Source organism: Pimephales promelas, chromosome 5, assembly GCF_988280905.1.
Source record: "Pimephales promelas chromosome 5, fPimPro1.hap1.1, whole genome shotgun sequence".
In the NCBI taxonomy this organism is placed as follows: Eukaryota; Metazoa; Chordata; class Actinopteri; order Cypriniformes; family Leuciscidae; genus Pimephales; species Pimephales promelas.
The window spans coordinates 42,786,680-42,812,289 of NC_142773.1; the positions used below are offsets into that span (position 1 = coordinate 42,786,680).

At 36.2% G+C, this 25,610-nt stretch overlaps 2 protein-coding genes across 4 annotated transcripts in view; both read right to left on the reverse strand.

Annotated features, from left to right (window-relative positions):
* Positions 1-99: 99 nt before the first annotated feature.
* Positions 100-12,224, reverse strand: map2k2b (mitogen-activated protein kinase kinase 2b). 2 transcript variants are annotated; one of them, XM_089131609.1, is made up of 12 exons: positions 11,875-12,224; positions 11,505-11,712; positions 11,129-11,339; positions 9,001-9,147; positions 8,811-8,888; positions 7,653-7,704; positions 7,445-7,569; positions 5,309-5,510; positions 3,500-3,546; positions 2,864-2,925; positions 2,704-2,749; positions 100-1,442 (listed from the first exon to the last, which is right to left on the reverse strand). In XM_089131609.1, the coding sequence occupies exons 2-12, from the start codon at positions 11,591-11,593 to the stop codon at positions 1,332-1,334; spliced, it is 1,170 nt and encodes a 389-aa protein (XP_088987735.1). In that variant the 5' UTR covers positions 11,594-11,712; positions 11,875-12,224; the 3' UTR covers positions 100-1,331. The 2 variants fall into 2 exon arrangements, with proteins under 2 accessions (XP_088987735.1, XP_039517086.1); XM_039661152.2 differs by having other exon boundaries at positions 11,505-12,224.
* A 532-nt stretch (positions 12,225-12,756) lies between these two features.
* pias4b (protein inhibitor of activated STAT, 4b) overlaps positions 12,757-25,610 on the reverse strand; it is a 104,442-nt gene continuing 91,588 nt past the window's right edge. Inside the window, exons 1-11 of one of the 2 annotated variants that reach the window (XM_089131607.1) lie at positions 22,618-22,827; positions 21,349-21,664; positions 19,285-19,369; positions 18,346-18,387; positions 18,164-18,254; positions 17,371-17,496; positions 15,602-15,701; positions 15,426-15,499; positions 15,108-15,268; positions 14,577-14,704; positions 12,757-13,149 (exon numbers count right to left, since the gene is read on the reverse strand). In XM_089131607.1, coding sequence (XP_088987733.1) covers positions 12,974-13,149; positions 14,577-14,704; positions 15,108-15,268; positions 15,426-15,499; positions 15,602-15,701; positions 17,371-17,496; positions 18,164-18,254; positions 18,346-18,387; positions 19,285-19,369; positions 21,349-21,664; positions 22,618-22,644 — 1,326 coding nt within the window. In that variant the 5' untranslated portion in view covers positions 22,645-22,827 and the 3' untranslated portion in view covers positions 12,757-12,973. Of the gene's footprint in view, positions 13,150-14,576; positions 14,705-15,107; positions 15,269-15,425; positions 15,500-15,601; positions 15,702-17,370; positions 17,497-18,163; positions 18,255-18,345; positions 18,388-19,284; positions 19,370-21,348; positions 21,665-22,617; positions 22,828-25,610 lie in introns of those variants that run through there. The other variant, XM_089131608.1, reaches the window with a different exon arrangement.

The following is a 25,610-nucleotide window of genomic DNA, read 5'->3' on the forward strand; positions in this document are numbered from 1 at the left end:
AACTTGCACAGAATTGATATTAAGTCTAAACTGCTTTACACTTTTTAATTTCTATCAATGAAACAATGTAGAAATAGAAATGAAAACAGAAGCAGTTCATCCCCTCTACAATCACTTTATTGAGTCTTAAAGCAACATCTGTCTGTGGGTGAAGTGTGTGGCAAACGTTTGTAATCACACGTTACACATGATGAACATACGTGTGCTCGGACGTGACGAATCTCACCAAAACATTTCCAGGTCGCGTTACAAAATCAGAAGAAAAGTATATCAAGTTATATTTTACTTAAAGAAATGAAGCTTATTCTTAGGACCATTTAGATGTTTATTGCATGAAAATTAAGCATAAAAGTCAATTACAATTTTCATTGAATTAAATAGTCCTGTTTTTGATATTATACTAGAAACTTACTGTATTTCAGTATTAATATTGACATAGTATGCATGAGAAAAAGTTAGTTTTTCCTGAAAGATGAAATCGTGTTTAGTGTGTAATAATGTTGTTTGATCATGTAAAGCTCCAGTTCTCCTCTATATCAGAGTCAGTGTTTCTGAACTCCTGAAACGCCTCCATTGAAGTCTTGAGAACAAACACGTCTCAATATTCCTCATTATAATAATTAATGCGCAGAATAAAGGGGCGGGGCCTGGTTGAGTGAGTTAGTAGTGTGTTAAACTGGCGGTTATGGAAAGGGGCGGGACATTTCCCAAACACACTCACGCTCAACCAATCACAACACACCGCTCCAGCCAACCAATCAGAGCACAGTGTGCTTTCAGGAGGAGGGGCTTCAGAAACAGGAAGTAATCAGGGGTGTGTGATACTTCACTACAATAGCGTGATGCATCGTTGAAGAAATCCAGTTTCCTGAAAATTGGTCGTTCAACCACGTTGGCTAATGACCTCACGCAGGTGTGGAGTAATAACCACTTTTAATGAATCTGTAAGAGATTGAATTAACACTAGATGTTTTTATCTTAATTTTCTCAGTTATTTTGCTTTATTTCCAGATTGAATCATCGGCACTAGAGCTCGTTCACACATGCGATCTCGTCAAAAACGGTGTTTTAAATCTCTTGACAAACTCAAAGACGTAAATGACATTTGTATTTATTCTAAATAAGATTGCGCTGAATTTTGCACAAAATAAGCAATCTGACAAAATAATCCTAAAAACAGGCTTCATTTTCTTTCAGCAAAATCTCTTATTTCTTGGTTTTGACCGTGACGTGTTTCATGAGATTCGTGTGTGTATGAAAGTTTGAAAGCAGCAGCTTTGCCGGTGTTCCATCAGATGCACTGTAAACGTTGGTGTGTGTGTGTGTGTGTGTCATTCGGCTGATTGTGTGGGTGTGCTGGGTTGATTGAGCCCGATAGTTTTACACAGCCACCCAGCGAAGTCCACCACCTCCACCTCGGAGCGCTTGATAAACGTGTGGTTCTGTACAAGAGATACAGGTGTAAAATAAAACATTGATGCAGTTTGTGGAATAAAGACATGTATGATTCTGCCCAGCAACAGCTGATGTGATCTAATCAAATAGAATTGGATTGCGAAAAGTGGGATATGTACATTTATTTATTTATTTATTTATTTTTATCTCCAAATTCAGTTTTTTTTTTTCATTTTCTGGATTAATTTTTTTTCTGTTTTACTTTGAATGAATGGTTAAATACATATTTTAGTAAGTTAAAATGCATGTCTGATTAGTTGAAGTCATAAAACTAGAATACAATTTAACAACAATTTATTAAAAGCTTAACAAAATGTTTAAGGGCCTATGAAATGCATTTTTTCTCAAATTATATATATATATATATATATATATATATACACACACACACAATTTTAGAAAAAATGCATTTTACACATTTCATTTCATGTTTTCTGTTTTAAGTTTTCTTGATTCTATTTGAATGGTTTAATCAAATTTTAATAATCAAAAATTGAATTCGTTAAAACAAAGAATTTCTGAAAAAAAAGTGTTGTGTATTTTTACTTTTTCTGGTAATCAAATAAAGGCATAAAACATTAACTTAATGTATCTTTTAATCATTTGAAATTAAAAGAGCTTTACTGTTAAAATTAATCCTTGATTTTTTTTTTACATTTAACCTTGAAAAATAAAATTAATAATTAATAATCATTTTTTAATAATTAAAAAAAATTATAATTAATAATAATTATTTTCTGTACATAGAAATATATTATACTGTTGTACGGGAGAATTTAGCAGTCGCAATTCAAGTTAAACCGAACTTTTATTTAGACGTGTTACATTTGAACTTTTGAGTTTGTATGATAACTGTTTCTCTTAATTAATATTCACAGAAACTAGTATATATTGTGAGTTGATTTAATTGTACTGATCTGCTTTTTATTCATTCATTCATCAAACATTTGACAAATTCTGCATTAAAATATATAATGATTACAGTTCAGGTGCATTTATTCTAAAACTTTAATATTTAATTTTGATTTTGTCTTGATATTCTTAAAAAAAAATAAACTTAATTATTACTGTACGTAGTTATATTCTACTGTACAACATTAATATATTTCTGTCACAATTTCTACAAGTTTATTAAACTTTTATTTTGACGGGGTGCCGAGAAGACCTTTGAGTTTGTGTGTTCATATGACTATAGTTTTTCTCGATGGGTCTAATTGCTAATTGTAAACATCAGGAATGTGTTCTCACCATCAGCATCTTCAGGTCCGCTCTGTCCGCAGGGTTTTTAATGAGACTAGGAATAAAATGCAAAGTAGAATGATTTAGGCACTGAAGCGTTGCATTAAACTCAATCTGCACACACACACACGATCTGAAACACACCGATGCTCGACTGAACACAACTCACCATTTGGTCACAAAGTCCTGGAAGTCAGGCGTGAAGACGCCATGCGGCAGTTTAGGGGGCGGCTGATGGAAAACACACACATTATTACACGCTTTTACACTCATATATCATTAATAACAGCGGCAGATCACATTGTCTTAAAGGAATCAGGTGAAACCGCAAAAAATTTAAATATCGTGCAAAAGTTTTTCATATCTGTAATCCATAATCATCACAATTATAACAAATAAATGCTTGAAATATCTCACTTTGCATGTAATGAGTCTATATAATATATTAGTTTCAGCTTTTTAAGTTGAATTACTGAAATAAATGAACTTTTGCAAAAAAAAAGAAATGATATTCTCATTTTTCACATTGTCATTATAATGGGGTATTGTTTGTATACTGAATTCAATCCATTTTGGAATAAGATAACATAACAAAATGTGGAAAATCTGTACTGTAAATCTGACTGAATAAACCATTAAAAAGTGTAATTTGTGGCACTTGTTTGTCTGTTTAACCTGGACGTTAAAATCCTCAGAAATTTGTCAACTTAATCTTCTGTAGTTCAGACCCATAAACATTGACACAAACATCTATACAGTATTTTGATGATTATATTACACCCAGACTGAAGCGTGAGATCCTCACCTCATTGACTATATAATCCAGCAGCTCAAATATAGCCATGACAGGACCTGAAAGAGAACAGTCACATCAGTTCACTGAAAATACAGCTTTTAATGTTGTTTGTGTGTATGTGGTGTTTTTAATACACTCTAACATAGTGAAATATATAAAATTGTGAAATATTATTATAATGTAAATCATCTGTTTTCTATGTGAATATACAGTAAAGTGTAATTTATTCCTGTGATTTTCAGCATCATTACTCCAGTCTTCAGTGTCACATGATCCTTCAGAAATCACTCTAATATGAGGATCAAGAAACATTTCTGATTATTAACAGTGTTTTTGCCATTTAATATTTTTGTGGAAACTGATAACTAATATACAAATTTGGTATAATGTTTTTTATACAAAAATAAATATTTTTTTTAATCAGCATGATGCATTAAATGCGACAAAAAAGACATTATACTGTTACAAAAGTAAATTGCAGTTCTTCATTAATAAAATGCATCAGTTTCCAAAAAATAGCTTTCAACATTGAACATAATAAGTGTTTCTAACAAATGCGCACCAACAATAACTGATAATAACCGAGTATCATATTAGAGTGATTTCTGAAGGATCATGCGACACTGAAGAATGCAGTAATGATGCTGAAAATACAGCTTTGATCACAGGAATAACAACATTTTACAATATATTAAAATAGAGAACCCTTATTTTAGGTATTTTTTAGGTATTTATATTTTTGATAAAATAAAAGCAGCCTTGGTGAGCAGAAGAGACTCTTTTACAAACATTTAAAACAATCTTAATACATCTATAATTTTGGTGTCATAACTTCCTGTTTTAGCAAAAATGGCTGGTAAAAAATATGTATGGCCTGTAAATTGGAAGGTGTGGCAAAAATTGTGTTCAGAAGAGACAGTAAAATATATATATATAATATTACAAACTTTTTTTAACAGTGATTCCATTCGGTGATGCTAATAGCGCAGACAATACACACTACAGTAACAAATGTATTGCTCATGGTCAGTTCATGTTAGAGCCAGACCGATATTATCGGCCGATATTAGGCATTTTCCATAATATCGGTATCGGCAGTTATAATGGCCGATAAATGAATATTTAAACACGCTTTAATCATCTCTCCTTGGCCTGTTATATTGAAAATGTATGTTTTACAATTTGCAGTCTGATGTTATCTATTGCTAAATTATGGACTAGCTAACCACAAAGCTAGCTAATGCCGCTAAGACCGCTAACGTTAACATTAATGAGCTTGGAAACCACAATGAACTTTTTCTGCCTAAATAAAGTAATGATTACTGTATTTATAACTAGCATATCTCTAGTTACAGTCCCTGCATTGTAAAATGTAAGTTATACTTGCGAGGAGTGAACATTTAGAGATAGAGAAAAAGTATCAAACGGATCTTGTGCAGAAAAGTTCGCTTTTCTTTTACACACGTGTGAAATCCAACAATATTTAATAAAAAAAATATCGGATTTTAAAAACCAAAAAAAATATTAGTATCGTATCGGCCTTCAAAATCCTTCATCGGTCGGGCTCTAGTTCATGTTAGTTAACACATCAACTAATGAACCTTATTGTAAAGCGTCACCAATATTTCACAAATTTTACACTATTTTTGCTCAAATAAATCCAGCCTTGGGTAAGCAGACATTAAAAAACATAACCCCCCGTAATTATTCAAAGTTTTGCGCAGAGATTTTATTAGGTGATGTTAATAGTGCACTTTTAATCGCATCTAAAAAAGAAAAGAAATGCTCTTGTGCTGCCAGGCGTGTATTACTGCTCACCGCTGACGGGTCTGCCCGGGGGTCTGGGTCGAGGAGTCTCCGGGTCGCCCACGTCCATCATCGCTCTGCCGAACACGCCCTCCAGCTCCCTGGCTTCGGGAGGAGGGATGGGATAGCGGCCGATGGCCAGCTCCACCAGAGACAGACCCATGCTCCACACATCCGACTGCACCGAGTAATGAGTGCCCTGCAACCTCTCCGGCTGAACACACACAACATCAGCTCACTCAAACATGCACGATCACAATCTATCTAGATTACACCAATATAAATGAGTAGTTCACTTTCAAATGAGAAGTAGCCCATGATTTACTCACCTCGAGTTATTTATGTGTGTACATGACTTTCTTCTTTCAGACGAACACAATCAGAGTAATATTAATAAATAGTAGGGCTGGGTATTGACACAAATTTCACAATTCGATTCGATTTCGATTCACAAGCTTGCAATTCGATTCGATTTCAATTCGATTCAATATTGATTATTTTGGATATCAGTTACAATAAATGGCAAATTTTCTCAAGAAAATCAAATCTCGTAACTAATGCTGTAAACTATGGGAGTCTAGTTGGGCTTCATTAGCCTAATATGAAGGTAATAATGAACTGTTTTGTAGCTACACAAACACTTAAATTACACTTTTATTTATTTTTATGATAAGAAGATTATATGAAATATAAACATTTAAATAAAAACGTGCCAGATTTATTCAAATATGCATTAAATATTGAAGAACATTAAGATTATAATGCATATGTAATATGGTGTATATATTTAGCAAAATGCTCCTCTCTGGAGTTATTTTTTCTAGCTGACTAATGAGTTTATGTGGGTTTTCTGAGGTAAATATGACGATACATTGATTACAAGCTGTTTAACTGACGTCTTTCCACGGTTGAAACGCTGATTGAGTGAATCAATGTGACATGATCTGGATTTGGATAAGTTGTACTCTATCTTTAACACACTTTCAGATGCTCGTTCATGTTTATTTGGCGCTGTGACTGGTATTATTAAGCCGGAAGAGAGATCAGCGCTGCTGCTTCTCCAGAGCGATCTCACGCCACAGCGACAAAACGCTATTTATGTTTTTGAATTTCTAAAGAAAATGGACGTAATTTGAAAATTGAGACTTTGTTTCATATCAATAGTAACAAAGGACAAAGATTATTGCTATTTTTTGGATGCGCGCAGCCACGATACAATGTCCCGTTCATTCAAATGAAACAGGATGACTAATCGATTCTTGAGATTTAAGAATCGATATCAGTCCGTAAAAATGAGAATCGATTAGTATCGAGAAATCGATATTTATTAAAGTGATTTTTAAAGTGAACTACTCTATCTTTATCAACAGTATTTCACCCCTCCCTTTCACCCCAATAGTACTTTCCAATGAATCCAGTGTTTATTAGACCATTTCACCACTCTAACCACTGAAACTAAAAGCTATTAAGCTTACTGATATGTTAATAATAGCTAAAAAAAATAACTTGATTTGATAAAAGTTGATTTTCTAACAGTTTTAAATAGGGCCGTCAAATGATTAATGGCGATTAATCGCATACAAAATAAAAGTTTGTTTACATAATATATGTGGGTGCACTGTGTATAATTATTTGATATATATATAAATACACACACATGCTTGTATGTATTTAAGAAATATTTTCATGTATAATGTATGTAGATTTATATATAATTTATATTATATATAAATATAAATATTTTATATTTGTGTGTGTGTGTGTGTTTATATATACACAAAATAATTATACACAGTGCACCCACATATATTATGTAAACACAAACTTTTATTTTGGATGTGATTAATCGCGATTAATCGTTTGACAGCCCTAGTTTTAAATTTTATCTCTCTTTTCCTTTTTTTGTTTTTGTTGTTGTTGCCTGCTTTGTGTCTTGTGTGATGTTTTTTTATTGTTATTGTATTTAAAAAAAGCAAAAAATCATACACAATCACTTCAAATGGCAAATTTCTTCTTTGTTCTTCGCTTAGGGCTATTAAGAAGTTTAAAATTCGAAGTTGAAGCGTTATATACTCACAACCTAAAATTAACACTCGCAAAGCGCCAAACACAAGTAAAAATCAGAGTTGGCGAGTGAATGAAACATACCGACATGTACGAGCGCGTTCCTACAAAAGAGTTGGCCATGGAGTCGATGAGCTGCCCGCTCACACCGAAGTCACACAGTTTGATCTCGCCACGAGAATTCACCAGAATATTTGAAGGTTTCACATCTGTGAAAAACAGGAACATGAACATTTTACACAGATACATACGTTTGGACAGATTCAAAATTGTTTTATTTTGTTGTCTTTACCTCTGTGAATAATCTGGTGTTTTTCTCGAAGGTAAGCGAGACCTCTTAAAACCTGTTCGAAGAAAAAAAAATTTTAGATGTGAAAAAAATGTATGTGGTGACAAACCTATACAAGCTGTATATATAAATATATATATATATTCACTACCAGTCTAAAGTTTTAGATCAGTGAGATTTTTTATGTTTTTAAATGAAGTCTCTTCTGCTCACCAAGGATGCTTATTTGATGAAAAAAAAAAAAATGACAAACAGTAATATTGTGAAATATTATGACAATTTAAAATGACTGTTTTCTATTTTAATATTTTTTAAAATGTAATTTGAAAGCTGAATTTTCAACATCATTACTGTTACTGATTACACATCAGTGTCACACTATCCTTCAGAAATCATTCTAATATGCTGATTTTATGCTCAAAAAACATCAATTATTATTTTCAATGTTTTTCCCCAAAATTCAACGATGAATAGAAAGTTCAAAAGAACAGCATTTATTTAAAATATAATCTTTTCTAACATTATAAATGTCTTTACTGTAACTTTTGATCAATTTAACTCATCCTTGATGAATAAAGTATTTTCTAATTTCTTTGAATGGCAGTGATTGATGTTATAAAAGCAATTCTGTTCTTTTGAACTTTCTATTCATCAAAGAATCCTGAAATAAAAATGTAAAAAACTGTTTTCAACATGGATAATAATCATAAATGTTTTTTGATCCTCATATTAGAGTGATTTCTGTAGGATCATGTGACACTGAAGACTGGAGTAATGATGCTGTAATCATCACAGGAATAAATTACACTTCACTATATATTCACATGGAAAACCGCTGTTTTAAATTGTAATAATATTTCACAATATTACAGGGGTTTTTTTTCTATTTTTTATCAAATAATTGCAGCCTTGGTGAGGCTAAAAACATAAAAAATCTTACCAAACTAAAACTTTTGACCAGTAGTGCATGTATAAAAATGAATAACTTTTTTACAACAAAAATGAATCATCACTGAACTTACTGTACTGTGATGCTATTTTCATCAGGAAACAAACTTTAAAGCATGATTTTCCTGATATCTCTGTAAAGCTGCTATGAAACACTCAAAGCACTGTAGAAATAAAGGTGACTGGACATATTATTAGACCAAGCACACTTACGGCTATGCTGACTTTTCCTAAGATCTCCTCTGGGATTCTTCGAGCATCTTTCAGAACCTGATCCAAAGATCCTCCGTCCTGTGGACAAACACACACACACACAAAAGGGTAAAATGAACATTTTAAAATGAAATCACGACTGGAAACCTAGTGTACTCCGAGAAGATGGCGTCTAAGCCTCAGAGCGTACCATGTTCTCCATGCAGATGCTAATCTCCCCGTCGCTGTAAAAGGCGCCGTAGAAACCCACGATGTAGGGAGAGTTGCACTCGTGCAGGACCTGAAGCTCCCGGATGATCTGGTGCCGGATGGCAGGCTTGATCTCCAGATGAATTAACTACAGAGAGATTGATACAAACACATGCAGCACACCGAGACGTGTAATGAGTACATGTGAACTAGAGCCCGACCGATAAAGGATTTTGAAGGCCGATACCGATACAAATATTTTTGGGTTATAAAATCCGATATTCCGATATATCGGCTGATATTTTATTTATTTATTTATTTATTTAAAACTGGACATGATAGTCACAAATTTTGTCCTGCTTATTTGAGTTAAGAGAACTGATGGGGATGATCTTTTAATTGTTGTTCAAGCAATGACCAACTCAACGAGTGTTGCCAACAGGAACGGTGTAGAGCGCCCTCTGGTGGACAAACTATACAACTCCAACACTCATGACATGCTTCAAGCGTGTTTCGTCCGTTTTTATTGTATTTTTGAAATATTCATTTATCGGCCATTATAACTGCCGATACCGATAGTTTGGAAAATGCCTAATATCGGCCGATAATATCGGTCTGGCTCTAATGTGAACGCTCTGGCATGAACGAATCTTTTTTCGAGTCATTTTATGATTCTAGAAAAAGACTCAAAAAAAATTCGTTCATTTTGATGAACGAGTTCGAACAGGAGAGTCACGATGGCGCATTACAGAACAGAGCAAGGTGAGCATTTGAGCTTCTAAAACTTAAACTTTGTTATTTTTTCCAACTCTCTTTTGGACCTTGAACCGTTTGGACCCCATTGAAGTCCATTATATGGAGAAAAATCCTGGAATGTTTTCATCAAAAACCGACTGAAGAAAGAAAGACATGGACATCTTGGATGACGGATGGGAGTGAGAAAATTATCAGCAAACGTATTTTTAAAAGTGAACTACTCCTTTAATAAGGATTAATCTATATTTTAATCCATAAAGTAAGACTATCGAGTGTTATTTTACATTTGATTATTACATTTTTTTGTTGTAGGCTATTACTTATCTGAACACAATTGTCATGACATTCTCCTGAAAAACCTAAAACACTGTTTATTTGTATTTTCGTTCTGTTGTATTATTTGTAATGAGTTTCTTCTTGTTGTATTGCTGATTGTTTACATGTCTTCTAGAATGACACTTACATTGGTTAATATATTATTAGAATTTGCTGAAGTATCAATAATTGTTCAATTTGACTGATTTAAATGACTCGTATCCTGTTAGTTGTTTTCAGTGAAGACAGCTCAAACATGCATATTAAAGGGATACTCCACTTTTTTTTTTGGAAATAGGTTCATTTTACAACAAAATTTGAGTTTTACAGTTTTCGAATCCATTCAGACGATTTTCTGATATTTAGAAGAATATCAGTAACCAGACAGTTTCTGGTCTCATAGTATATTTTTTTCCTACTATGGAAGTCAATGAGACCAGAAACTGTCTGGTTACTGATAGTCTTCTAAATATCAGAAAATCATGGTAAAACTCAACTGTTTAACCCTGAGGGAGTTGTAAAATGAACCTATTTCCAAAAAAAAAAAAAAAAAGTGGAGTATCCCTTTAAGCCTGCTCTGTGAAATGGGCCAGTAAAGTTCAAAGTCAATGCCTTTTTTTTTTTTGCTTTAGTTGCATGCATGTCTGCTAATGACCAAACAAAATGTGTATATGTATGTTTTTTAATATGATACAGTTTGTATTTCCAATTAATTCCCTTTCATTTCAGTTTCATTCCAACATGGAATATTTGCCAAATTCCCCATCTTAACTTCCCATGGAAAGTTTTTGGAAATTTACCAGAAATGATCCACCCGTTTGCAACCCTAGCAAGAATCATACATTTTTATCAGTCGCAGTCAGAGCTAATTTACTGCAATGACTCAAAAGCCAATGGAAAACTCCTATTGGGTTTCTGTCGAGGGAATAACAGGACAATCACAGTTTAAAAGCGGTCATGTGATGCTAGTATTTGACATGAAACGCTGGATATTTGAGCACGAGTGAAAAATGATTCTCTGTGATATAAAGATGGCGAACCGAATGCTTGCGACTCACCTTGCGGGCCATTACGAGACCAGAGGGTTTGTGGCACACTTTATTGACCACACCTCCATTTCCAGCTCCCAGTTCACAGATATGCTGGAAATCATCATCTTTCAGTTCGCCCAGATTGGCTTTCTGCGTGAGAAAAGCTTCCAGACGCTTCTTCTGTTGCTCGTCTAAATCCAGCTCTTCCAACTTCTTCTGCAGAGCCTCAAGATTCGCTCTGAGGTTTCAGGAAAAAAAAGTAAACAAGCCATTTAGTTCAATCTGAAGTGACACAATGTGTTTATTACAGTAGTCAACAATTGAAGTGGATCATAAAAGTTTTTGTACTCCACTTCAAGTGTTGACTACTGTATTTCGGACTATATACAGCTTTATTACTTACTCTGACACGGCATCTATGGATGTAGAGGTTGTCTGTCCTTCTCCGGATCCAGTTATAACTATGGGATCTGGTCTCTTTTTAGGAGCCATGACTGACGTGTGGAAAACCCTTCAATCTCTGGGACAGTAAAAGGCGAGCCCAGACTGAGCTTTACTCAATAATGACTCTAATGTACAGCTTGTCATCGAGCTGATCAAGTTCCCAGATTACCAGGTCAAGGAGAAAAAAACTGTTTCCGATCCAAATCTGATCATTATTATGAAAAAAACAAATTTATAATAAAACTAGGTGCATGAACGTGCACAACTCAGACATTCACTTCACGCTAATTTAACTTGTATTATATAGGTATATTGCAAACTGTAAAATCACCTGTAAACGTATAATCAGCATGAGCTACTGCCGCTTAAACACACATGACATTCTTTTAAACTTTAACTTCGTATAAATGAACTACAAGTAATAAAAAAACGCATTGTTTTGATTTCTCAGCCCGCGCGAGAGGATGCTGTTAGCTTGCTAGCATCAGTCTGTGTGTTTGCTAAGGTTTAAAGCGTCTGTCAGCGCTCACTGTCTCTCTCATATGATGGGAAAGGAGTTCCCGAACCCCGTGGTGAGTTTGAAGCCAGTCTCGGTGAACGGAATGTCCCGGTAAAGGACGACGAGGATCCGGAGGGTGCGGTGAGTTTCGGCCCCTTACCGGAAACATCAGAGACTGCAGATCCCGCGCGGCAACTATCGCGAGACGAGATCGAAATGACTAAATAATGAACTGTAAAATAAATGTATTTTTTCTACGTAATACTATAGTTTTTAAATGATAATTTTACGCTGTAATTTCATTTAATTTGTTTGATCGTTTTATTTTATTAATTCTTATGTACTCTTATCTGCATTAATGCTGTTTTATTTAACTTATTTTGCTCTTGCAAAAAAGGAACGTCAATATATGTATGTATATGTATAAACAATGTTGTTGTTTGTCATTACAATGAAGCTCACTGAATTTAAATGGCTAAACTAAAACGGAATGAAACATTTATTTTTATGCTGTTCCAATTTTGTTAATATTAGGTTTCCTAAAAGTATTATATTTGAATTTATTGTAAAATGTAACTAATATTTTATTATTTTTATTTGTGCACTCATTGCAGATAAGCTGCAAATGCTTTGTTAATTCAAATGTACAATTTTCATTCAAACAATATAAATATAAAATGTGAGGTTCCAATGATTTTACAAGTGCTTTCAGTCCCATCTCATAAAGAAACTTTATTGCCACCACAATTTTTAAATTTTAAATCATTTACAACAAAGAAAAAAAAAACACACACAGAACTAAATAAATGACAAAAGGTTCACGTCAGTTATCAGTTGGTCTTTCAGCCTTATATGCTAAAAACAGCTGGCAACATAATTCATAAATAAATTATATAACAAACAACTTCCTAAACAGGTCTGTTGCTTAGTTACTGGGTTTTCCAACTTTTGGCTCCAGAAGTTTTAACTATGCCAGATTTTCTAAAATGTACACTATTGTCTTGTAGATGTGTAGAAACGGTCTCCTCTTTCTGGATATCCTCATCGTCAGAGGAAAACTGAGTCAGATCCACGACGACGCTTCCCACCGGATCAGAACTTCCTTCTATCAGGGAAAAATCACACATCAGACTTTCCTCTCGATCATGAGCTCACAGTACACAGAGAGTAGACACAGAGGAACCGCATCCGAGAGTTTGAAGTGCTTTTAAAAGCTTTGAAGGGTGGGTGGGTGGTTGCTAGGGTACTCGGGATGGTTGCTAGGGTGTTATCCGGTTGCTATTTGGGATGGTTGCCAGGGCGTTATCCGGTTGCTAGGGTGTTATGCGGTTGCTACTCGGTATGGTTGCTAGGGCATTATCCGGTTGCTACTCGGGATGGTTGCTAGGGTGTTATGCGGTTGCTACTCGGGATGGTTGCTAGGGTGTTATGCAGTTGCTACTCAGGATGGTTGCTAGGGCATTATCTGGTTGCTACTCGGGATGGTTGCTAGGGCATTATGCGGTTGCTACTCGGGATGGTTGCTAGGGCATTATCCGGTTGCTACTCGGGATGGTTGCTAGGGTGTTTTCCGGTTGCTACTTGGGATGGTTGCTAGAGTGTTATGCAGTTGCTACTCAGGATGGTTGCTAGGGTATTCTGGTTGCTAGGGTGTTATGCGGTTGCTAGGGTACTCGGGATGGTTGCTAGGCTGTTATGCAGTTACTACTCGGGATGGTTGCTAGGGTGTTATCTGGTTGTTACTCGGGATGGTTGCTAGGGCGTTATCCGGTTGCTACTCGGGATGGTTGCTAGGGTGTTATCTGGTTACTACTCGGGATGGTAGCTAGGGCGTTATCCGGTTGCTACTCAGGATGGTTGCTAGGGTGTTTTCCGGTTGCTACTTGGGATGGTTGCTAGAGTGTTATGCAGTTGCTACTCAGGATGGTTGCTAGGGTATTCTGGTTGCTAGGGTGTTATGCGGTTGCTAGGGTACTCGGGATGGTTGCTAGGGTATTATGCAGTTACTACTCGGGATGGTTGCTAGGGTGTTATCTGGTTGCTACTCGGGATGGTTGCTAGGGCGTTATCCGGTTGCTACTCGGGATGGTTGCTAGGGTGTTATGCGGTTGCTAGGGTACTCTGGATGGATGGAAGGAAGGAACAATGGATGGATGGATGGAAGAATGGATGCTCCATCTATCTGTCTGTCATCTATTCACAGAGGAACCGGACCCAAGAGTTTGAGGTGCTTTTAAAAGCTTTGAAGGGTGGGTGGTTGCTAGGGTGTTATGTGGTTGCTAGGGTACTCGGGATGGTTGCTAGGGTGTTATGCAGTTACTAATCGGGATGGTTGCTAGGGTGTTATCTGGTTGCTACGGCATAACAACACCCGAGCAACCATCCCGAGTACCTTAGACATACAGATAGATAGAACTTCTAAAATATTGATTCATAATAATAATAATATTGATATATTATAGCATGTTTCTCTATTAGTGGATCAGCATGCTGTCTGTCTCGAGCCGATATAGCATCTGTAGATGATCTCACTATGTTTGAGAGGAAGAGGGTCCAACTGGTTGCGTTTGTGGCGTCTCACGGCTCTCCAGGTGCTGTCCGACAGAAGCTCCACCTCCTCCACGTCCTCTCCACAACTCTCCAGAACCTCACACAGCAAACTACGGACAGATAATCAAAAAACTAATTACCAACTATAAAACAGTTAGTTCCAGTCCTTGATTCTGATTGGTCAATCGCTGTGTTTTATTCATCATAAATTGATTCTTCACCCAACGGTTCTATGTATCACTACACCACCCTAGCAACCACTCTTAGCAACGCAAACATATGTTTGTTGATATTGCTTCACATACCTTATTGCTTTTATAAAACGGTTACCACACAATACAAATATTAAAGCCGAAAAATTTGTATCAATACAACTTCCATGCAGTAAAATCCCTCCGCTGGAGAAAATAGTCCCTGGCCGTACACAGCAACAGAAGTTACTTGCATTATTTCACCAATAGATGGCAGCAAACATGCAAGAAAATCAGTAGGTGTGTTAGTACGGGTGATTACCTGTCGATTCGCAGCGCATCATACGGGGCGTATCTGTGGCACACGGGGCAGATCCAGCGCGGCTTCCTCTCGTTCATTTGGAGATAGAAGGACGCGTCGAAGCACTGCAGGTGAGCACAGCCTCGGGCCCGACAGGGGGCGCTCATGCGCATCTTCGCCAGCTGACAAACACACGCAGACTCCTGTTATCACCTGAAGATGCTGAAGGGCTACATTAAAGCTGAGCCCACTTGACTATTGTAAAATGCAGCTTTGCTATCAAACATTCATCATGTCATTCATCATCAGAAGTGCAAATAACATTTAGCTTTTACTTACTGGACAAATCAGTGATATCTGCAGACGTGTTGTAGAGATCTCACTTTCTGTATCGGAGCACAATTTCTCAGAAACTATCAAAGAGAAAAATAAATTAATCAATTAGAAGAAGTCACTCACACAGAGAGACACACACAAAGAGAGAGAGACACACAAACACACACACACACACACACCTGTGTAGAGCTCCTGCTGCTCCACCGAGGTCCTGCGCAGCTCATCCAGCAACTCCTGAGACGACACCAGCCTCACCACATACACAGCCACAGAATAATTCTACACACAAACACAGTAATTCTACACAGACACAATAATTCTACACAGACACAAACACAATAATTCTACACAGACACAATAATTCTACACAGACACAAACACAATAATTCTACACAGACACAAACACAATAATTCTACACGGACACAATAATTCTACACAGACACAATAATTCTACACAGACACAATAATTCTACACAGACACAAACACAATAATTCTACACAGACACAATAATTCTACACACAAACACAATAATTCTACAGACAAACACAATTCTACACACACACAAACACAATAATTCTACTCGGACACAGACACAATAATTCTACACAGCCACAGAATAATTCTACACACACACACACACACACACACACACACACACACACACACACACACACACAATAATTCTACACACACACACACACACACACACACACACACACATACAACAATTCTACATGGACACAATACTTCTACACAGCCAGAGAATAATTCTACACACAAACACAATAATTCTACACAGCCACAGAATAATTCTACACACAAACACAATAATTCTACACAGACACAATAATTCTACACAGACACAAATGCAATAATTCTACACAGACACAATAATTCTACACACAAACAAAATAATTCTACACACAGACAAACACAATAATTCTACTCGGACACAGACACAATAATTCTACACAGCCACAGAATAATTCTACACACACACACACACACAATAATTCTACACACACAACAATTCTACATGGACACAATACTTCTACACAGCCAGAGAATAATTCTACACACAAACACAATCATTCTACATGGACACAGACACAATAAATTTACACAAAAAATAACTACACAAACACAATAATTCTACACAAACAATTCTACACAGACACAGACACAATAATTCTACACAAACACGATACATGGACACAATAATTCTACACGGACACAATAATTCTACACAAACAGTAATTCAACACGTCACGTACACAATAATTCTACACACACAATAATTCTACACGTACACAATAATTCTACAAGGACACAGACACAATAATTCTACAGAAACACAATAATTCTACACTGACACAGACAATAATTCTACACAGACACAATAATTCTACATGGACACAATAATTCTACACAAACACTAATTCTACACGTACACAATAATTCTACACGTACACAGACACAATATTTCTACAGAAACACAATAATTCTACATGGACATAGACAATAATTCTACACAGACACAATAATTCTACATGGACACAATAATTCTACACGTACACAATAATTCTACATGGACACGGACACAATAATCCTACACGGACATAATAATTCTACACAGACACAATTCTACACGGACACAGACCCAATAATTCTACACCAGCGATTTCAAGCCGTGTTTGAGACTGTCTTTGGTTCACTGCAGTTTTAAGGAGGAAATACTCAGCAATGCTGTCAACTTATGAATTTACACATGGTGTGTGTTAAAGCGTATTAAAAACACACCCCCATACACACATAAACAACATTAAAAGCTGGATTTTCACCACAGGGGACTCTTTTTTTCCCAAACACTCCACATCAGTCAACTAAATAGACACGCCTCCTCATGAATATTATAATGTGGGATTCATGCTGTAAGACAGATGTACCTTGCCGAAGTTTCCCCACTCCACTGAGACTCGGTTTGTGAATGAAGGGTACAGCTCGGGCGTGATGTCGATCGGACGACACGGACGGGAAGGTTCGGTCCCCATTTTATCGGATGAATAGGAACACTGCGAACAACACACAGAAATTAGACAAAATTACACAACACTGTAAATAAAACCACAGCAAAAAAGCGTGTAAAATACTTACCTTACAACACAGTGAACAACTGGACAGGACATTTAAAATATGCTCATATTTACAGTGTTTGGAAGTTAAAAAGCACCAAAATAATAATAATAATTGACAGTGAAAAACTGTAAACTGACCCAGAATCCTCAGATTTGACATTGAAATAGTTTTGCACATTATTTTACATCTAATGTTGTTGTTTACACAATGTGTCTGTATGTATGTGTATATATGTGTGTGTGTATGTATGTAGTAGAGATAGGTTCATCCATATTGCCTTATGTTGTTTGTATATTTGTTTATTTGTTTTCTTTTGTATTAAGCGCTCTGATCAAGTTGATCAGTCTGATACTTGCTTTTTCCTCATCAATGTTTGTTTTTTGCTGTTGCTTTCTTTATGCATTTATCTCTATTGTATTGTTTTCTTAATAAAAGAGTATTTTTTTGCATTATTGTAAGTGATCATGATGGTGTTTTGCATTTCATTTTTATGACACAGAATGCAGTTTATACATTTACGGAAAACCTACTCATGATGAACTTTGTAATGTTAAAAACATATTTTAAACAGTGTAAGTGAATGAGGACAATCTCATACTTCACCTGTACAGGACAGATCATGTGATTAACTAAAACACTGATGTTCGGTGGATACTGATCTTCTTCAACACCGACGCTCTCACTGTAACAAATCCTGAAAGGCACATTTAACAACGTTTTCAGAATGAACGCGGTTCAACAGCAGTACATGTCATTTGTTTGATTCTTCTGCAGTAAAGATTCACCTGAGCACCACCTGAACAGACGTCGAGCCAGACCGAGACGTCCTGATGGAAGGAAGACAAAAGCTTTACATACCTCAAGAACAAAAGTTATAATGAAACAATTATACTTTGATCAAACTTAATATGAGGCACAGAAGCAGTAAAACGGTTAGACTGAGAGGAGAATCAATCACGAGTCATCTGAATCAACGTGAATCACACACGAGAGTCATCTGAATCAATGTGAATCAAACACGAGAGTAATCTGAATCAATGTCAATCACGAGAGCCATCTGAATCAACATGAATCAAACACGAGATTCATCCGAATCAATGTGAATCACACATGAGAGTCATCCAAATCAAACACGAGAGTCATTTGAATCAATGGGAATCACCCACGAGAGTCATCTGAATCAGAAACAAGACTTATCGGAATCAATGTGAATCAAACTCAAGAGGCATCTGAATCAATGTGAATCAAACTCAAGAGGCATCTGAATCAACGTGAATCAAACACGAGAGTCATCTGAATCAATGTGAATCAAACACGAGAATCATCCGAATCAATGTGAATCAAACACAAGAGTCATCGGTCTGAATCATGGACTCAATTGGAGATTCAACTCACTTCCTCGCTGAATCGACTCACTCAGGTTTATCTTTTCAGAACCCTTAACCATTTTTAAAATGCACATTTGGTTCAGTTTTCTTTTCATTTGAATTCTGCATTGCATGCGTCACTCTTTTAGGAAAATAATAAACAGATGTGCGCAAAAGTGATCTTTTGTAAGGTTAATGAAATTTGAAAATGCATTTAAATTTTATAACCCCAAATACTGCAAAAAAATGAAGTTCGTCCTCAAATATCTAAACATTCTTACATCAAAATACATTTACTTGAGAAGCAAAATGACTTAAACTTTCAGATGAATGAATAAAGACGGGACAGAAACTCACCGGCTCTTCTGGACCTGAGCCTCTTGATTCTCATTGAGATGAATCAAGAAATTCGAGATTTGCATGACTCTTCCACACGTGGGCACTGAAACATGAGCAATTATACACTCATGTATGCTTTCAACATCAAGAATTTAGGTTAAAATTAATCTGAATAAGGGAAAAAGGTTTGATTACATAAGAATCATTGTGAATCAAACACGAGAGTCATCTGAATCATTGTGAATCAAACAAGAGAGTCATCCGAATCATTGTGAATCAAACACGAGAGTCATCCGAATCATTGTGAATCAAACACGAGAGTCATCCGAATCATTGTGAATCAAACACGAGAGTCATCCGTATCATTGTGAATCAAACACGAGAGTCATCCGAATCATTGTGAATCAAACACGAGTCATCCGAATCATTGTGAATCAAACACAAAAGTCATCCGAATCATTATGAATCAAACATGAGAGTCATCCGAATCATTGTGAATCAAACACGAGTCATCCGAATCATTGTTAATCAAACACGAGTCATCCGAATCATTGTGAATTAAACACGAGTCATCCGAATCATTGTGAATCAAACACGAGAGTCATCAGAATCATTATGAATCAAACACGAGAGTCATCCGAATCATTGTGAATCAAACACGAGAGTCAACCGAATCATTGTGAATCAAACACGAGTCATCCGAATCATTATGAATCAAACATGAGAGTCAACCGAATCATTGTGAATCAAACACGAGAGTCATCCGAATCATTGTGAATCAAACACGAGAGTCAACCGAATCATTGTGAATCAAACACGAGTCATCCGAATCACTATGAATCAAACACGAGAGTCAACCGAATCATTGTGAATCAAACACGAGAGTCATCCGAATCATTGTGAATCAAACACGAGAGTCATCCGAATCAGTGTGAATCAAACACGAGAGTCAACTGAATCATTGTGAATCAAACACGAGAGTCAACCGAATCATTGTGAATCTAACACAAGAGTCATCAGAATCACTGTGAATCAAACACGAGAGTCAACCGAATCATTGTGAATCAAATACGAGAGTCATCCAAATCATTGTGAATCAAACACGAAAGTCATCCAAATCATAATGAATCAAACACGTGAGTCATCCAAATCATTATGAATTAAACACGAGAGTCAACCGAATCATTGTGAATCAAAAACGAGTCATCTGAATCATTATGAATCAAACACGAGAGTCAACAGAATCATTGTGAATCAAACATGAGAGTCATCCGAATCATTGTGAATCAAACACGAGAGTCAACCAAATCATTGTGAATCAAACACGAGTCATCCGAATCACTATGAATCAAACATGAGAGTCAACCGAATCATTGTGAATCAAACACGAAAGTCATCCGAATCATTGTGAATCAAACACGAGAGTCATCCGAATCAGTGTGAATCAAACACGAGAGTCAACTGAATCATTGTGAATCAAACACGAGAGTCAACCGAATCATTGTGAATCTAACACAAGAGTCATCAGAATCACTGTGAATCAAACACGAGAGTCAACCGAATCATTGTGAATCAAATACGAGAGTCATCCAAATCATTGTGAATCAAACACGAAAGTCATCCAAATCATAATGAATCAAACACGTGAGTCATCCAAATCATTATGAATTAAACACGAGAGTCAACCGAATCATTGTGAATCAAAAACGAGTCATCTGAATCATTATGAATCAAACACGAGAGTCAACAGAATCATTGTGAATCAAACATGAGAGTCATCCGAATCATTGTGAATCAAACACGAGAGTCAACCAAATCATTGTGAATCAAACACGAGTCATCCGAATCACTATGAATCAAACATGAGAGTCAACCGAATCATTGTAAATCAAACACGAAAGTCATCCGAATCATTGTGAATCAAACACGAGAGTCATCCGAATCAATCACGAGAGTCATACGAATCAATCTATCACCTATCCACACTTCAGTATTGCGATATATTGTGACACCCCTAACCGTTATAAATATAAGAGATCCTAACACTGTGGCATGATTAACAGCGTTCCGCATCATCATTACCCAGCGGTGTCGGGGGCAGAACAGTGTCCAGCGTGTGATAGAAGGGCAGTGTGATCATCTGCGTCTCTGCACACACAGGTGTGGGCGACACACACTCAGGCATGGAGATGACGTGCACGGGACTGGGCTTGGAGCCTCGGGGACGCTGTCGGAGTGTGTGCAGCTCTCGGATGGAGGACAGGAGCTTGGGACTGCACTCGTTCTGCAGGAGGTCTGAGACTCGCTTCAGCAGGTCCTTCTTCAGCCCGACGCGACTCCGGTCCATCTTAGTGAGGACGACACGCAGGTCTGTGACCCGGAACACCTCCAGCATCTCCTGTGGGACACGGCAGGATCATCATCAGGACATGAGGAGAGAAGAGGACCTTCTACATCACCGCTGGATTTCACTGGAGATTTCTCAGGGTTTAGTTTCACAATTCAGTTTCTGTACAGCCACAAAAACTACTATTGAACATTTGCACTGTTATTATCCAGAAGAAAAAAAGACACAGTTGTTAATTTAACACACACTGCCTCCTTTAACATGGCATGTTGTCACAGTGCTTAGACACACACAACGAATCTCAATTATTATTAGTGAGGGTTTATTGTTCCCCAGTTTATTTTCTGTGTAAGATCTTGATGGTATGATATCCAAACATCTGTATTAATTTAAAACTATATAAAAGTAAAACTGGAAACTGTGAAAAATATGATACACCAGTGTTTACCAGATAAGAAGTGTATCTCTTTGAATTCATTTGATAAATCTCTTTTAATTCATTTTTTATAAATGTTTAAATTTTTATTGCTTTTATTTTGTGATTATTGTAATTCCTTTCTGTGTAAAAAGCACTCTGAATTGCCATAGTGTATGAAATGTGCTATATAAATAAACTCGCCTTGCCAGCAGAATTTCAAAAACATAAGACGCATGAAACAGCAAAACATGGGAAGACACCTCAAAGCATTGCTTTGGCCAAATTGTAATTAATAAACTGTATAAAATTACAATACAATATGACAAAGATGCATATGAAAAATACAAGAACATAAACTCATGCTTTTAGTTCAAATATACATTCATAATATAATATAATAGTTTTCGGCTTACAGTGTGCGTATGTCAGTGTAGTTTTAATGTTTCATGTGTTCCCCAACAGAGCAAGTATGCATCAAGACGGCTAAACAACAAAACACACCAAATTAACGAGCTAATACAATAAAGGTGAGCTCTGACCGCGTGTCATTTAATTCATATGAAAAAAAATGAATGAATCGACTTACTGTAGCTTCCAAAACATCCGTGGACATAATCAGGCAGAACTGGGAAATATTACAAAGGAAAATGTTTACCGTGAAGTGAACAAAGTCAACTGTTGACACTTCTTCAATCAAAGTCTGAGTCACGTGACGCGTGGCATGCTTGTAAAATATTTACAATGCGTGTAAAACGTACGGATAATTACATTTATTATAAAGTAAACACTTTGAAACCTTTAAAATGTTTTTAATTAAAGCTTTTTAATTAAAAAACGAGATGACTTGATATGTGAGAACAAACTGATATTGCCATGGATATTGCCTCTTCCAGAGTGGATTGGCGCCCTGTTGTTCCAGATGCTTCCAGTAGGGGGAGACTGAGCTATGATAAATCATCTGCTAAATTATTGTTGTTTAGCAATGACGCAGTAACATTTATTATTTATAAACGATTAGCTTGATAAAGCTTGGGTAGGTAGACATCAATTCATTTCTGTATATAAATAAATTGGTCTACAATTAATTTCGAGAGACAAAAAGGTTCTTGACGGTCAGGTTGATGTTTGTCTGGCTCAAATTTAGCTAATGCGTATATATGTTAATCTCTCTCTAAACTCTTGATTATTTCCAACGTCATACATGACAAAACCCACATTAAAAACGTTTCCCATAAGGTTTGAATGTAGATTCTGGTTTGAGATGTTTCTTATTAAATGAGTTGATCTAATTATCTAATTCATATCTTAATATTTAATTTTCTTAAAATAGCTTACTGCTCTGAACTAAAATGTAGGGTATGTGCACTTTTTAATCATACTCTGTCTTTACCAAATGATCTTTAACTTGCACCTCATGAGCCCTCAATTGGGTCATGGGGTCTATACAACCCCAATCGACTTTTACTTAATAATAAAAAAGGTTCCCTTCATCTCAGTGGAATAAGATTTTGTGACTTTTCATACATTATATATCTATACACACACAAAAACTGGGCTTGAGTTCTGAAGGTATGTAAAAAAAAAAATGTTTACACTTCTGGTCTTCGGGGTCAATATGACCCCACATTGAAATGAATGAGAAATGTGAAGAAAATTTTTTTTCTTCATGTGTCAAAAAAAAAATTCAGCATAAATCTGAAAAATTTTACACAGAAATGAAAGCCTAGTACTAAAGCATAAATGCAATGTATCATAAAAAAAAAATATTTCATATGCAAGCTAATGGTGTAGTTGAGGAATTGTGTGGTATATGGATACAAAAGTAATTTATATCTCCCAAAACACAGCATTAATGAATAGATGCAGTAAAAAAAAAAAAAAAGATATATTATTTGTATGATTAAAAAGTTTATTTTTTATCCAATTACTCAAAATTGTTGGGGTCATATAGACCCCGAAGCCCAGAAGTGTAAACAGAAAATAAACATAATTTGAAGGTTAAGGTGTGTTTGCTTTGGCTAATTAAGGAAATGAAAATCTCTCTTTCTCTAAACTTGTATAAACTATAAACACCCCTCTCCAGCATGAATAGTTTGTCTAGTAAATAAACAACTTATAAAGACATACATGAACATGGTTTCAATGTCATTTTCAATTTTCTCTTCACAGTCCATCATCAGTGGCCAAAATGAATCAAAGTGGCTTTTTCCAAAAGTGTTTCACCAACAAGTGTCTGTACCGTTGCACTTCAGGGATGCAATCCACACTCACCTGACATCAATTCTGGGCAGCAGCACACACACACACTGACCAGATCAAATCACCATGGATGTCCTTTCCTTTTTAAATGTTTTAATGTTTAATGTTTTATCAGTGAGTGAGAGCACTTTGACAGGAGGATAGAAAAACAGTTCAAGAAGAGTGGCAAGCCACAGGAGAGTCATCATAATTCATAAATGGTGTTCATAAATAATTCTTTCTGTGAACAAGAATATTGTCTCTTTCTTCTAAATGGCACTTGGAATTTTAGAAAATGATAAATTGTGTTTGTCTTCATAAAATGCTGTAGGACGCTGTTTTGCACGACCAATAGAGACCAAAGGATTTGTGAAGAAGACACAACACACAACCTTGAGGCGGATGGGCTACAACAGCAGAAGACCCCACCGGGTACCACTCATCTCCACTACACATAGGAGAAAGAGGCAAGAGCTCACCAAAACTGGACAGTTGAAGACTGGAGAAATGTGGCCTGGTCTGATGAGTCTCGAATTTTGTCATCTTTTCTTGTTCTTGTGAGATAAGCGTCTTGTCACACCCCTGGATATAAGCATAGAATATCCAACCCCTATAGAGAACCTAAGTCCCGCCCCTCCGCTTCCGGCTCATGGGACCTTATTTTGGAAAAAATATGAATGGTAGTCAAAGGCGAGAGACAACTTATCTTTTTATTCCGTCTGAACTGTGCCCTCAATTACACATATGATGTTTGTCGATTTAAAAGATAATTCTGAAAGTCAAAAACGTCGCAGTTTGTCATACAACAGAAGAGTAACATTTAGTTTTATGTGAAAATCGCTCTGTGAACTACAACTCCCAGAAGCGAAACAACGAGTGAGATCCGCTGCTCGTGTGTGTGCAGTCTGGTACAAAACACTCAGGTAGGACAGCGTAACGTTACGATTATAACAATGACAGACAGCCTCAGTAAAGTTAGCTTCATTCATTGAGAGAAAATGTGCACCTTTGGGGTTTGTAGTCTTTGTAATTACGTCTTATACCTCAACGTTTTACATCAAACTGCGACTTTCTTGACTTTAAAATGTATCTTTTACATTTACAAACATCATATGTGTAATTCAGGGCACAATTCAAACCAGATCAAAATATTTGTTGTCTCTCGCCATTGACTACCATTCAATATTTCTCCGAAATAAGGTCCCACGGTGGTCGACCGGAAGGGGCGGGACTTAGGCTCTCTATATTCACATGATTATTGTGGCCACCGCAGCACTGCCTTCACTGTCGTTTGGCAGTTTTTATAAAAATAAATATTTGCTCTGCTCAGCCAGCACGAGT